We start from the raw sequence: 16,019 nt of genomic DNA on the forward strand, positions 1-16,019 counted from the left end.
TAAAGGAACAAAAGGCCTTTCTGAATTTTATGTAATATTAACATAAGGAAACAATCACACTTTCATCTAGAAAAGACCAGAAATATGTCTATATTTCATTTAGTATTTAATAACTACCTTTAACTGCTGTCACGCAAAATACATTACTTAGAATAAAAAGCCATCTTCAAAGAGGTCAGAAAGCTTTTATGTTACTACAACAGGGGCATAACAGCTAAAATAACATCCTAGAACATCAGAAGAACAGTAACACCTCATCTTCAACATCAAGTTGCTTCCATGAAATGATCATGTTTCTCTGACACAGGGATGCTAGGCAGGATACAATTACAACGCAAAGCATATGTTTTCATCACTCAGCTGTAAACATTTGTTTCACTGTAATCTAGGGTGGACTTACTTTAGAAGAGCTGCAATTTGTTCTTTATATATCCTGCACTAGCTAAAGTTCCAGCTTTCAGCCTGAATTATCCACTAATCCTTTCGTAATGTTACAAGACATCAGGGGCTGCTGCAGTAAATGAATATGAAGATGGACACTCAGCATACAGGATAGGGAGAGCTATGCACTGCCCATTAGGTGAACTTCATTGCTTTTGGAGTTTTCTAGGTGGATTGTTTAGATGTGTACACATGAACAACTTGTTTCTTCTGCTGTTGCTTGGAGATACATACTTATATCAAATATAAGAGATTCTTCAAATCCTACTCCTGGCTGAATGCCATTACAGGAAGCAATTTAGGAGAGCCTTTAGTTAAATTCTTTAAGAGTTGTTTCAAAATGAAATGTTGGAAAGACTGTCAGATTTCATTGGGTTTTTTTAAATTCTTCTTTTTTTTCTTTTGGGAAGCATTATTTCACGTTCTCATTTTTGAAGCCCTAAGAAATGTGTAATGCAAACAGACATGTTCCTCATCTGTGGCACAAGGGGACCAAAGGAGCAAACAGTCTGAGAATTGCTATCAAGCACTGGGGAAAGAAGACTTAATCACACCCTCACAACTCTAAGCACTAAGGAAGGACTAAAATTTGCATTTCTGACAAATTTGTCCTGGAATCTCCATTCCAGGGCTTAAGGTCAACCAGGAACAGGACCTGTTAAAATTTCTATACACTCTCTGCAAGAGAAAAGGGGTACCAGGCTCAGACAGTCTTGACAGTGGAAGTGGTAGTTTTGTAGGCACGTTACTAGCAAAGTCATAGGCTGGTTTTGTCTTCATTTAACAACTTCAAGTATTACCTTGCTTTCTGTGGACTTTTTCCACTCATCTAGATTCAGCCTGTAGGAGTAGTTGCATCAGAGTCAGGAACCAGGAATAGAAATATGCTCCATCTTACCAGTCAGTGTAATTCACTTACTTAACTGGCTGCCAAAATGTGCTTACTTTGCCTGTCTTTGTCCTCCACAATGCTTCTTTTGTTTCTATCATCTCAACAACTACTAAGTCATTAGTAAGTAAGTTTTTAACCCATGGGGGCACCTCCAAGCTCCATAAGCAAGCTTTTGCTAAACAGACTGCTGTTCTATGTCCAAAAATCACTCTCCACAGAAATGTTGCCACAGCTTCAAGCTACTATTCAGCTGGTACCACATCAAGTTATTTGTTATGCAGTTCACAGTATCTGTCCAAATGATCGGTCTTTTTCTGAGTGAAAGGCAGATTTTCCTCCCCCTCCCAAACATTTCACTTCATTAATTTCCCCTCATAACCCCAAATACCTCTATGTCTCTTTGTCAATGTGGCATCTCTTTTATTAGCAGTTAAAGATCCTTAAGATACTCACCCTGTCTCCAGGTCGTACCATTGGTTCTTGTTTTGTGCCTAATTTATGTAGTATGTTGTAAGCAACCTTCATACTTCTGGTCCAAAGTTTGCCTGTTAACACAACATTTGTGAAATCAATTAAAAAATTTACATTGTGTTCTACAAGATTATGAAAGAGAAAGAATAGATGAGGAATGAAAAAAAATATACTAGAAGCATCTATATTAGTTTTCCAACTAAATATGACAGCACTACTGAGACTAATGGAAATATTTACTTATCAGAAGCTTTATTTGAGCTTTTTTTCAAGATAGCAGTATTTCTAAGAACAAAAAAAGAACAAGTCAAAGTAGATCTTCCCATGGCATAAGTTTCTTACTTTGGAGAAGATTAGATCTTGACTCCAAAAGCTAACCATTAGAAGTGGCTAGAACATAATCAAGTCCAGACATTGTAACACCCTGACAGTTTAATTCAGCCCAGACTGTCCTCTAAGGGCATTGCTCAGGTTTTGTTATGGCACTTCTCACATCCCAAGCCCCCAAGAAAAAAAGGAAAGGAGTTCCAAGAAGCAGAGACAAGGAAAAAAACCCAACAAACAGAAAACACCCCACAGCCAAAAGGGCACACTGAAGCAGCAGGGACCCTCTAATCCTTACAACATCCATATAGCTGCATTTTGTTTTTAATTCTGGGCCTTCTTTCATTTAACTTGGCTGTTTCTTTTCACCTGCTCCCATATTGTCCCTTCCCTCATTTTCATTTCATTTGTCTCAGGTACTGTTCCTTTTAAATAACTTTCCCTTGCCTAATCTCTACATTTCCATGCTTAGCTAATCCTTACTAAGACCTAACCCTGATATTCTTCAAAGACAAAATTACCTCATCAAAACCTCATTGGCCACGTTACATCTTTTTCTTTACTCCTTCAAGTGATTGGCATCTTCCAACTACACAAACTCTTTCAGATTGCCTTTATTTAGGTACCTTGTTACTTCCATTTGAACAATACTGAGCATAACAGACCTTGTTCTTGGGTGGCCCCCAGGTACTGTCTTCAAGCAGTATTCAGTCTGACAGTAACAAATCTTTAATTCATGCCCACCAATAACCTAAACGATAATAGGTTCTGACAACAGATTACCTATGGGGTTCAGCAGTTCAGGCTCCCAAACATGCAGTACTGCTATTTATAACTAAGCCAAGCAGTTGTTTTAAGTTCTTCCACATCCTGGTTATAAAATGCAATACTACTGAATTATTTTTAGTACAAATCTGATGTAAATATATTGTACAATGAGAAAGCCAGATTTTCTTTTTTCCTGATAATGAAAATTGGAAGGGTCACTGCTGCTTGTTACTGAGAAAGCACTAAATGCAATTACTTCTCATGAAAATGGTAATATTGCATGATCAAACTATGCTTTGTGAAGGCTTTAATTTATTTAAAATTACTCCAGTATTTTCATGCTGAATTGCCTCAATTCTCAGAAATAAACATGACCCAATTCTGTACCACTGGAAACTCAGCACAGATACTGGAGTACATCTACAGGATTATCTCTCACAGCACCACAGCAGAACCACCTGTATTTGATGGAAAGAAAGTCTTTAAACACATCCCTGCTGCTACAGGCAACACTGGAACTTGACAAATGAGGAAGATAAAAATAAGGATGCCTTAAGAAAGCGTATATTCTTTTTTTTTAAAGTTTTCCAATATTAAAATTCCAGTGGCAACAAACTGAAAGAGCAATTAGTAAAGATAAAGAAAATAGGAGAACAGAAATCAGAATCTTGGCAAAATTTCTGAATTGCAAGAAATAACCATCTTTACACAAAACACTTTCAGGACTGAAACGAGCACTGAATTTTTAATTTCTTTTCTGTGAGACAGAAGGGGCTGATATGGAAAGTTCTGTTTGAGCCATGGACATTAAATCTGTTAGAAGTCTTAAATTTGCATTTGTGACATATTCATAATGATTTTTCGTCTATCAAAGTTGCTATTTTACAATATTTTCATCAAAAGCCAATGGCTGTTCATATGAAAGTATTTAGATGCATTCTTTTAGATGCCACCAGGTATGCTGTACAACCATCTCCATGTAAGTGATCAGAGTAGATGCAGTAATTAAGTTGTCTCAAAGATGCCATAAAGGGAGACTTCATAATAAAGTTTTAAATAATTAAGTCTTTAAATACATTTTTTCACAAAGCTCTTTTATTGCCAAAATCTTAGTTAAGCTTCTGAAACACAGAGCATATAAGGCTGCCTCCCTAATTCTTCACCTTTCTGTTTAAAACTTTTAACCACACAAAAAAATACCCCTAATAATTTTCCATAGTCAGGAAAGACTTTAATTTTCTGCCACCACAGCCCTTTCCTGCTTTATTTACTGGTGCAATACCAAACCATGTTAATTAGCTGAGTTAACTGGATGTGCATGTGGGTATGAAACTGAGGGAAACTGGAACAAAGAAGGTAGTTTACATTCAGCTGGGAAGGAGCTGGAATATACTACGGTCTCTTTGACAACCCCTACAGCTCCATAGCCCCTGCAGGCTCTGCCTGCCCCCAGCTGCCACAGTTCTGCTCCAGTGCAGGCAGCAGCAGCCCAGGGCAGGCAGAGCAGAGTCTATGCAGATCTTGAACTCAGTCTTGTTCAACAGGAAGCTGCTAATTTTTCTTACAGAGTATATAGCTGTAAAAGGGCTATAAAGGCAGCAGTAATCCAAAAGCTAAAGCCAGACATGTGAGAATCATCCAGGGCTAGATCTTTGGTTGGTGGATGGGCACAATCCTCTGACCAGAGCTGGACTGAACAGTGTTTATTTTGACACCTTGGCTGTTTGGCCTTTCCACTGTCACTAAGGAACACAAAGGACTTGATGACTGTGGAATAAAAGCCCTCAGTAACAAAGGATGTTATGAAGAAGGAAATCTTTGAAGTGTTTCCTTCCTTGTTTTTGCCTAGGTTGCAGTTCAGTGTAATTCTTCCTTTGCAAACTTGACAGATTAGACATCACTGGGAAAAAGCTGATTGCTAAAACCTCTCCCACAAATCCTGATGCTGTGACCTCGCTGTGACCTCTATACAGTGCCACATCTGCACAGCAGGAGCAGGAAGCTTGGAGAGGAGGCCAGCTGTGCTTCATCCCAGGCTTTTCCTCTGAAACAGGGCTTAGCACTGCCAGGCCCATCCTTGTGTGAGTTAAACCATCTTCATTAGGCAGGCTAGAGCACAAATCTGGCTGTTTGGGGCCACTGAGATCCGTCTTGTTGTCCTCAGCCAGAGTGCAATGAAGCACTGGTCCCCCTCAGACAAACACACTGCCATTAATCTTCTAATAAGTTGGCTTAAAGACAGGAGGGCAGATGCAGGAAACTCGAGCAGGAGTTTCAGGTAGTGGTGAGTGGATCAGCCCGTGTTTCAGCTCAGTGCCTGAGCTCCTTCCTTCCAGCCATGGCACCTGAGCAGAAGGCTGAGCACGTGCTGTGGGTGCAAGACCCTTGAGCAGCACTGCTGCTTCCCAAATCTCCCCCCAGGTGAAGAGCAGACCCTCTGAGACCTCCTCTTCTCCACCTTCCTGCCCATGTCCCCACTGCAGTGGGGTCCTTTCAAACAACGCTCTACACTGCCTCACCAGGGACAGGATTTGTCTCTGACAGGCTCTGATCTGCTTACAAGCCAGACATGAAGTACTTTCTTGTACTTAAAAACAAAGAATTGGCAAGTCATCTACAGAGCTAAGTTACTAAAGAGAGCTCTGAGCGTTCAGTGGTGTTTCAGTACTCTCCAGAAGAGGCCCAGGCTCTACAGACCCTGTGCCATGTCTTCCAGTCACACACACACCATGGGTAATGCAGGGCACTAGATGTTTCACCTGAGTTACCCCTCAGTTTTCAGGTCACAAAACTATTTACCAAACTAAGAAGACTGGCAGGTGTCCACAGAAGTGTTTCCCAAGTTGATTTTGGAAAACGAAAACCCACCAACACCCAGTTAATGCACACCTTGCCACTAATACACCTTGTTCCTACATCCCATCAACATACTAAGTTGTAGTGTTGCTTTCCAAGATCTAGAATAACTCCACAAGAGGGCAAGAAATTAAGCTTTCCCCTGAATCTGTCATTGCCCAATATAATTGCTTGAACATTTACTGAAATGCAAATCTTTTCTGAAAGATGCTTAAATATCCTGTAGCCACTTCTGTCGCTTGTCCAGAATACTGTTGCCAGACTTGATGCCCAAGTAATACGTTTATGCCTTCAAGGAGGTCTTGAACACTCTTCACACACTAACAAACAAAGCTGAGCATTCCCACTGCCCAGCAGGAATCAGCAAGTGCTTCTACGCTACTGAATCCAAGCTTTATCTGGCAGACATTGTGGATATTCCCAGTCAGACAGGAGGGAAAACAGCATCTTGCTTTCTGGCAGCTGCACTTTTAACACCTGTGACAGGTGAGTCCCTTTTTTTTAATTTGCTGCTAGAATTTTGATTTAGTTGATAAATAGCAACTCTACACCAGCAACCACAGATTTTACATCTCACTTGTATTCAGTCTTGTTCTTTTTCCGACAGTCTATTCAGAGGACAGTATCTTTTACTGATTAAAATCTAGCAAGCTGGAACAAGTTAATCGTCAGTCCCATCTGGTTAAACAACACATTATGAGGGCAAAGGAAACCGCTAAGTCTTAAAAACCACAGAAAAAGGGACTAGTTAACAAAAATAAGATGCTTTCCACATGACATTGAAGTAACCCCCCCCCTCCTCTTCCTTCGCAAATCTGTAAAAGGACTGCACATTTGTGTTGAATGTAAAGAAGGTTTAAAGCTGTATCAGGAAGAAAATTCAGAGAGAAAACAAACCACAGACAATCTCCTTATCATCTTCAGGATGCTTTTCAGAACCACACAGCACTAACTCAGCAAAGCCAAACTGGTGGTCGCTTACCTATCTCCGTGCACAGCAATTGCCAGACTGCCAAAGTTTAACTGCAAATAATTTTGTCAAATATTCATTTTCTCAATATCATGGAATGACATTTCTTAAACTAAATTGAAACACGAGTATTTATTAAACCCAGTGTAAATGACAAACTTCCTAATGCTATTCAGGTAAAGGGGCACTTTCTCTGCTTTGCAAACTAACAGTTGCAGTTCTGCTGCTCTGTTAATCCTTTCTGCACAAGATCTTTAGATCCACCTTGAGCAGCAAATGAAGCTGTTGTCTTTTGGGTGAAAAAATCCAAATGAAAAGAAAAAAAATGTTCTGTTGCAGAGAATAAAAGATCACAAACATACTGAGAATAGAGATAACCTTGCTATTACAGTGCTTGATACTCCAGTCTTACTCATAGATTGAAATACAGATTTTTAAAAGTAATTTTCAGCCATCTCAAGGCATATTCAGTATAAGCTACATCATCTCTCCTAAGGCAGCATGATTTGCCCTCAAAATCCTTTCAGTTGTGTTGAGCTTTTTATGGGCAATTCATTTGGAAAAAAATGGCATTTTTCAGGCATTTCTGTCCCCACAAAACCCAAATGGACAAAGAAAAAAATACTTCTCTATCCAGAGAGCCTTATCTGCTCTTTTTTGCTAGTCCTTTTCTCTCTGGTGAGCTGCTGATGTGCAAAACAATGTATATGAGATACTGAAAATGGTATAAAAAAAATCTGATGGCAAAAAGCATTAGATCAAGGAAATTATAATCTCTGAATCAGATGTAGTTAAATGGTAATAATTTTGCTGTTTTTAATAATGGCTATAATAAAAAAGCTCAAAACTTGTTCACTCCCAAATTACTTTCAGCATTTCACCTTTTCCTCAGCTTTTCTGATTTTTCTTAGAAGAAATATTTTAAGTAAGAAAAGTAACTGCAACGGCATAAGTACTAGATAGGATTTAATTGTCCTTTATTCCCATTTCTCCTCTAAGAAATCATTAAGTTCTTCATTATTAATACCAACAATACCAAAACTGGATGCCTGACTACTGTGATTAACTTTGAACCAGAAATCATCTTCCTTTCCTCAAAGCATGTATTAGGTTTCTAGCCAGAGTTCAGACTTACATAAAATCCGATAAAGGACTCTTTCCTTCTCCTATCTCAGACATTTCAATTCATGCACATCCAGTGACTTGATTTGTAAAGGGATTGTGAATAACTTAAGATGTTCTTCACTTAGCCAAGTTCCCAAAGGAACAAAATATTTGAGAAAAAAGTAATACTCATAGTGTTTCACTAGAAAGAGTTTTGAGTACATTAAATAAAGATTACAACTGGGACACTGAGAACTTCAAGCACTGAGGCAAGCCACTTCAAAAACTTGCTCAAAAAAAAAAAGATCAAGTGTACAAGAAGTGCACTTACTCATTTCTTCTATCTAGAATAATCTGAGACAGATGAAGAACTAAGATGATACAAAGACAAAAAGTTAAAAAAAAAATGCTAGAAGAGACACAAGAGATGTAAGGCATTACAAATTAGATGAATCCCTGAAGAGGAGTGGGATGGCAGAGCTGATTTTAAGCAACAGCTGAAAGAATAACTTTTTTAAACTAGTTCCCCTAATGGCACAGCAGCACATGACAATCTACAGCATTCTCCATGAAACCCACACTAACTCTGTCATAACATCCTCAGTCACTGTTAGGTAAGGATATTGGTAAACCCCCAGGTGATTTTGGCCATGACCGTGCTCAGATGTCACTGGACAGGAGAGAAAAGAGCTGTGAGGAAGCCTTTGGAGAAAAAAAATTTGCGGACTCTCAGATTTGCTTTTCAGCATGTGACAGAAGCAAGAGGATGTATGAAAATATCCTGGAGAAATGCAACAGGCCAGCACCACATTTTTCAGGGCCAGAAAAAAAGTCTGAATTTGAAAAGATTTGCTCTCAAAACAACCTGCTGCATTTTGAAATAGAATGGCTGTACAAAACTTAAGAAATGTCTGGGTCATGTATGATACTTAATTTTCAGCCCCGGTAGCAGGCAGGATGGCAATATTGTCTACAATGATCCAAAGAGGAGAGGATGAATATGCTTGGCATCAAAGGAGTATTTTTACTCAGATGGGCTATGACCTAGCTGTGAGCTACAGACACACTCCTGGAATCCAGTTTGGAAAGATGGGAAGAAGTCTGGAATAAGCAGGGAAACCTGTGATTTGAAGAGAAAAGAAACAGGAGGAGATGCTATGTAAGAAAAAAAATAGGGATCAAAAGACATTATTTGGGACCCTCATCCTAACAGAAAGTTGGAGGATAAATAAAGAGGATTTCCATGAAGACATAAGAGACTGTGACATGGAACTGAAGCACAAATAGTAAACATATATAAAATATTCAAGAGGTGCACAGTGACCATGCTGGTAGCAGGTTGAAAGACTGAACCTCTAGATATTAAGCATTATTCTTAAAACTCTTGACTACTTGCCAAAATAGTATGCATATGAAAAATCCTGGGAATTGTGTTCCCTTAAATTGGCCAAGAACCTGAAAGTAACTGGGAGGTACAAACTCAGTAGATACTGAAAGTCCTCAGTGTTTTTTAAAATATTAGTCATCTGATCACAGCATGCATGAAAGGAAATGAAGTGTTACATTAATACCATGTAGGAGGATTGTGGGTTAAGCTCATCTTTTAAAAATTTATTACCATCAGGGCCAGTGGAACTACACGCAGGAATAAAAATTCATGAATAAGAGTGTCTTCACTGAGTTCAAGGCCTAATGTTTATTAATGTTCAACTTTAAAAAATGCCATGCCCACATTTGGTAGAAAATACTACAAGCATGAAAGGTGGAACAGTTACAGCAATACATTCATAAAGTCTCCAATAAAATGGAAAGTGGATGTAATGCTAATGATATTTCAAAAGCAGTTGTTATTTAAGTAAAGAAAACTGCTGTGGCACAGTAAGAGACATTTCCCATGAAGGAGAATGTCAGCTTGAAATCTAGCCACCAGAAAAGAAGTCAGTAAATCTCTTATGAAATGATGTGGTTTGCAATTTCTTTTATTTATAAAAAGAAGCAGAAAAAAAAAATTATTTTGTCTGACCTCAGAAAACTACTGCAAGGCAACAACAAAAATTGTATCCTGAAGTGCTGCCAAATATAATGAAATAATGAATTCTAGTACCATTTTTCTCAGGATTTAGACAATTTAGAAAAGAAGTTTGAAAAGAGTTAGCTTAGGACAGAGAAGAGGGCTAAGTGGCTCTGTGTGCCATGTGGATGAGTTCCTCAGGTTGATTTACTCAGACTACAGCTTCAGGCAAAGCAGGACATATGCTCAGACTCTCTGGACAGAGTCCAATATTCAGAAAAATGGTCTGATTCCCACTAACATCTTCAGTTCCTTTCCTGTCCAATTTATTTAGGGCATTCAGTAGATGATACGAATTGCTCTTCCGCAAACATGTAATTGCAAACTTTAAAATTCTTCTCTAGTTCCAAGGAAATGTCCTTAAGGAAGAAAAACATTGATCAGTGGTGAATCATATGTTTGTCCCCTAATTTAAGTAACTTCTTAACTCTGAGGAACCTGAAGGGAAAATGTTTCATGCATGACCTTCAATTGCAAAGGTTCTGTTATGCTTTAAAAGCCTTCAACTATATTTGCAATGCCAAACTATCAGCAGACATCTTTTCAGCCAGGGACCATAACTCAGTCCAAGTCCCGAATGGAAAGGAGTATTTAGCACTAAACAAAACAGACAGACCTCTATGTCATAGCATGTAAAAACATTCTCTGCACAGAACTCTAGGCCACTGAAAAGGTAGAAATAAAAAAAGCAAATTTGTTGTTATATCTATATCGATAACATATGGAAATGTTCCATCTTGCTTTCAAAATCTGGCAGTTGTTCATAGTAATTCCTTGAAACATCTCCCAGATGTCCCCTGGACGTATCAAAATTAGAAGCTATATGGGAGTTGTTTGTCAGAGATATCCTTATGTTTATTTTTATTTGGCCTTTCCTGGCTGCAATACATTGTCAGGCAGCATACACTGAATTGTATTGAACATAACAAAGGTCACAGTGAAGTATATCCTGCCAAATCTGCCCCCAAAATCAAGGGGGCACGTTTGCTAGATGTACACCTACATATCAGGAGGAATAACTCAAATCACAATTACTACAATGTCAGCAGAACATGGGAAAAAATCCTGGTTTAATTTATTCAGGAAGCTGGTGAATTTTGTGTATTGGGCACTGCTTTTGCAGAAGTGTGCCCGGGGAATACCCAAGGGCAATGGGTTTAGACACGTATTTCTATTTAAAAGGTGGTTTTAATTTACAGTCTTTGATTCCATAGTTGTATCTACTCAGCTCTTTTCCTTTGTGAGACAAATCATACTATAACATCTTAGCAATTCACACTCAGACACCAACAGAATTATCTTACTCTACTCAGAAATAGCATTCATGATGCATTCATGCATCCTTAGAGCACTTTTTCCACTGTAAGTATATGCATTTCCTGTACACACAGACAACATATAAAAACAGAAAGAGTTTGAAGGGCTCACCATAAGTGAGAATATACAGTGGTTTTCCATTAGTGTCCATAGTGGTTAGGCAAGGAGCTTTTGGTGAGATGGTTCCCCATCGCTGCAAAGCTGCTTCCAGAGAAGGCGGCCAGTTTGTAACCACACCCAATTGCTCCCCACGCATAGCCAACATCTGAGCTCCTTCTGGCTTTGGCTGGTTTGGATCTGGCTGTTGAACTTATGATTATGAAAAGATACACAGTTACCATGTAAATTCTACGCCTTATGTACACCTGTGCAACCAAGAGAGTAAGTTACCTTTGCAAAATATCCTGAAAATTATAGCATGTTAGAAGGTATTGAGAAGCAGCAGAGAAATGCAAGAGAATAATTAACTTTTAGCAGAAATGAAGCAACTGAAACATCTCAGGAATGCATATGCTTATCCTTACACTAGCTCTACAAGAAGAGAAAGAAACTGCTGAGGCAGCATGCATATATTTATCTCTGATATAATCAACCTTTCTTTATCCTTAGAGATGTATAATACTTTTACCTGGTAAAAAGCACTAATGAGATGAGCTGCACAACTACTGAAAGAAAGGATACTTTAACATATCATCTATAACAGACTGATTTAAGTCATGTTCTGTCAAGGTGGTTTGTTATAAACTATTATGAAGACTATTTTTATCTCCTGGGAAATCTTTATTCTCAAAGCACCATCCTTCTTAAAAAAAACAACTCCATCAATTGACTTTATTTCTATCTTACATGTAGTTGATTTTTGCAATGCTCTTCTGTTACACAAAAGATGTGCACATTTAATATGCTCCCTCACAGGTTTTCTCCTACTGGTGTTCAAAAGCAATGGCTGTAACTCACAGCTGAACATTCTTACAGCAAAAGGTTTACTCTGCACTCTTCTGTCTTTTTTTCAGAAGCAGAACCAGGAGCAAACAAGAGACTTTTGACTCTGTGGCACTAAGTCCAAGCTCACTACAAGAAAATTCACTGAATACTGATGCTTTTTGGTACATGCCAGGACAGGGAGGGTTTGTTTAGCTGTCTAGAAAGTCAACGTGAAAGTAAAAAAATACACAGTTTTTACAAGAGAGCCCCAAACCATTTGAAAAACAGTCATTTTACCTTCTAATAATTCCTCAAAGTCATCTACAAAGAACTCTCGTAACGGTGGTCGTTTGGGCCGTTTCAGGGTATTGACCAGCTGCTGGATCTTTGCTGACACTCTGCTGCTCACAGGTACTCCTGGAGGAGAGGGATCAATGGAGACATCAGTTGACTTCTACACTGAATGCTACCAGATGTTGAGTAGGGTAAGAAAAAGTCCAGGACTGCAAGGCCACCACAACCACAGTTTCATGCCATACTATGACAGTATTCAATATTAAGACATTAAGATTATTTCAGCAAAAGGGAACAGTGATGCCCAGTTTAAATAAAAACAATACAACAAGGTCAGAGTGAGCTTGCAAAATTAGATGGGAAACAGCACATAGATGAGGGACAGAAGCAGAGTGAAAAAACCCTCCCTACAACAATTTTCAGTAATCTTAGGAATTCTTCTAGGTGGCATTTGCAGTGGCTAGTGAGAAGGCACGAAGTGGCTTTTCCCATGACTATTGGTTATACCAACATTGTCTGACTAGACTGCAGCTTGGCAAGGAGTTTGGGTCACAGGCTCTGCCCCATCATTTATTCTGGGCTGCTCTTTACACCACAGAGGTCATCTGTTCTGTATCCATCTCAAATATGGTTCACATTTTTGTATGACTTCAGTATGACCCTGTATCCTCTGAACATCCCTACAGCCAAACCCACCAGGCAGCAGACTCCAAAGGGAGTGTGCTTGCTCATACAGCACTTCAAAAAACACAATTATGAAAAGCAGTGCTGGGCAAGGGCCACTTCTATGATGTAATCCTATCAGTCACCTCCCCTTTCCTGTTCCCTCATCAAGTGCAAATTCTCCACAAAGTTCATGTCATCTGTTCCTGCATTACTTGTTTTCTGTCATTCCACTGCAGGAATTTCAACTTCCTACCCTTTTGAAAGGCTGGCTCTGTAACTTTTACCAGGTGTTTTTAGAGCTGAAGCTGCTAGGTTTAGATCCAATACACTTGGTCAACATTTCCACACCTTGCTGAAAGATAGTTTAGTAAGTTTTGGAAAAGAAGAGCAGTAAATAAGAAAGGGTTTACAAATAATTGTTTTTTTAAAAAATGAAAAAACAAAAAACAAACAAAAAAACCTCCAAACATGTCACTTTTCAAGATGTAGCCATTCTAGGTTGTCACTTTCTTTGCCATTTAAAAAACAGACCAGCTGTAACCAGGAGGCATGATAAAAGCAGATTTAAAGAGATTCACTGCTCTTTTTTTGCCAAACAATTTCTATAGGGAATCAGCTCTGCTGATTAAGAAGTCTTTATCTGTATCAGTCTCATTTATAACAGTTTATTTTAGGGCTGTAAAGATGCTGCAACTTTGTATATGTTTATAAATTAAAAGTTCCCAGAAAAAATAAAAAGCACATGCATTTACTAACCACTAAAAAGCTTATGCTACTTGAAACAAACATACCATCACCAGTCTCCATAAGTTCAGCATTTCCATACTTTGGTGCCACACGTGCTGTTGATCCTTGTGGTCTTTCTACTTGTATTGAATGTTCTGAGGTGTAAGTGGTAACATCTGGAGGGGCAGAATGATTTTCTGTGAAAAATAAGTTAAAAGGTTTAGCCATGTACCTTTAGTGTTGAAGGGCAGAAAAGCAAAGGCGAGAGGAAAGCATATTTAATTTTTTTTCCCCAACATCTGAACAGGTGTTGAAGTTAATGAACAAAATGAATGCATACATCTATAGTGTACAGTATGGTTTTAATAAAAACAGTTTCCACTGATTAAAAGCGGGGTGGTATATCTGCAATCATATAAGCAATGGGCTAAACAAACACAAAAAAAAGATACAAAGAAGTTATAGGTTCTTCACTGATGTTTAATTTTATACTAAATTAAAGCTTGTGAATAGCCTCAAAAGGAAAAACACCAAATAAATATATTTCCTATAGATTACTATACTGGTTTTGCTCAATAAAAACAATACAGTATGTTGTCAATCACTTGGAAGTTCTAATGCATATCCCTTTTATAACCTCTGTGCTTTGCCTATGCCACTTCTAGTTAAGATAGGAATTTGCTCATATATTAGGAAAAAAATCAATCATAGCAGGGCTGGAATCCAAGGGGAAGGAAGAAAATGTAAAGAAACATGAACTTTGCATTCTGCATGGACACTTGCTTGTCTACTATTTTTAGACAAAGCTATTTCAATTCTTCCACATAACAAAGACTCCCCTTCCAGCAGGCAAACACAATTTGGTCTGACTCATGCCAGCACTGCTAAAGAATTCCACAGAGCTAATCTTTTCTTTTTCATAGTTTGATAGCTCAGCATGCTACCAATTTGTTTCCCCATGTTTTCAAGTCTGTGTCTGTATTGTCTACGTATTTGTACTATTTTTATGCGTTGTCTCATAATTGTTTTCCATTTTTTTATCAGCATTAGAGTAGGTGGAGATAAATACCACAAGTAAGTAACAACTTTGCTCTCAATTGACATAGATGATCACCAGCAGCCTCTGAGATGCAGAAGGCAGGACTTCATTCTGTTGCCACTGAAGTGGAGAGGAATGCACTCCATTTTGCAATAGTCAGAGTCTTTAAAAAGGCAAAAATTCCGCAAAAACTCCATCTTGTTCCAATACTGTTCCCAAGATGTGCTTTTTATTATATCTGTCCTGCAAGAATTAAGGTGCTGTAACGCTGAACGAACTTCTCCAGCAAATTTCACCTCAAATGCAATTATAGAGTTTTCATGACTCCTAAACTGTGGATCATGGTAATTCTTGTGCATTCAATCCTAAATTCGTGTGCTATCAACAGAGAAGACTGATTTTATGGCTACAGGCACAGAGACAGGATGTTCTATTAAATACCTGGTTTTGTGTACCTCTCATTTGAGGTTTAAGTTTGACAGAAAATATAATGAAAAATTAAGAGATGCTCTTAATGTCTGCAGTTGTTGTTTAATGTTTATACTCATGAACATCATAAGGACTGAACTTTATCACTCCATCATAAAATCTGGTAGAAAAAAATATGAGAAGGCTTTTACTGTGTAACTGAAAAACATCTTATATCCTACACACGTGAACTTTTGGAGTCTGATCACATCCACTGTTATAATTTTACCGAAACAAACACCTTATATACTGCTGTAAGTGACCAATTGAAGTATAATAGCTTAGACAATGAAGCTTAGCACTGATAATTGGTTGCATAATGTCTTCATTTTAGTTGTCTTGTCATCATCAACTGTTTTAGAATCAGCACAACTTTTGCCCTTTCTTGCTAAGTGGCAAGAGCTTTTTATAGATCATGATTGAGTTACCCAATAACAAAGTCAATTTAAAAATGCTGATGTTTATCTTTTTATCTTTTGCTTATAATGCAGGTTTGCTGTGCTACTGGAGAGATTATGACTAAGAAAATAATTGTACCTAGTCAGCTATTAGTAACATGAAAACATATTTTTAAAGTTAGCTATAATTGTTTACATCTTTTTAGTGAAGTATTTCCATCTTGAAGACTTTACAAGGCAAAGTGACTCAAATCTCCTTTCACTTTTTAGCACTGAAATGAATTATTTTT

General features: G+C 38.1%; 1 protein-coding gene across 4 annotated transcripts in view; it reads right to left on the bottom strand.

Annotated features, from left to right (window-relative positions):
- DIP2C (disco interacting protein 2 homolog C) overlaps window positions 1-16,019 on the bottom strand; it is a 301,441-nt gene that overhangs the window by 85,812 nt on the left and 199,610 nt on the right. For all 4 annotated transcript variants that reach the window (XM_030444421.1, XM_030444420.1, XM_030444419.1 and 1 more), the window contains 4 exons: window positions 13,890-14,021; window positions 12,436-12,555; window positions 11,326-11,523; window positions 1,787-1,878 (listed from right to left, as the gene is read on the bottom strand). In XM_030444421.1, coding sequence (XP_030300281.1) covers window positions 1,787-1,878; window positions 11,326-11,523; window positions 12,436-12,555; window positions 13,890-14,021 — 542 coding nt within the window. The remainder of the gene's footprint in view (window positions 1-1,786; window positions 1,879-11,325; window positions 11,524-12,435; window positions 12,556-13,889; window positions 14,022-16,019) is intronic.

This window comes from Calypte anna, chromosome 2 (genome assembly GCF_003957555.1).
Source record: "Calypte anna isolate BGI_N300 chromosome 2, bCalAnn1_v1.p, whole genome shotgun sequence".
Taxonomy (NCBI): Eukaryota; Metazoa; Chordata; class Aves; order Apodiformes; family Trochilidae; genus Calypte; species Calypte anna.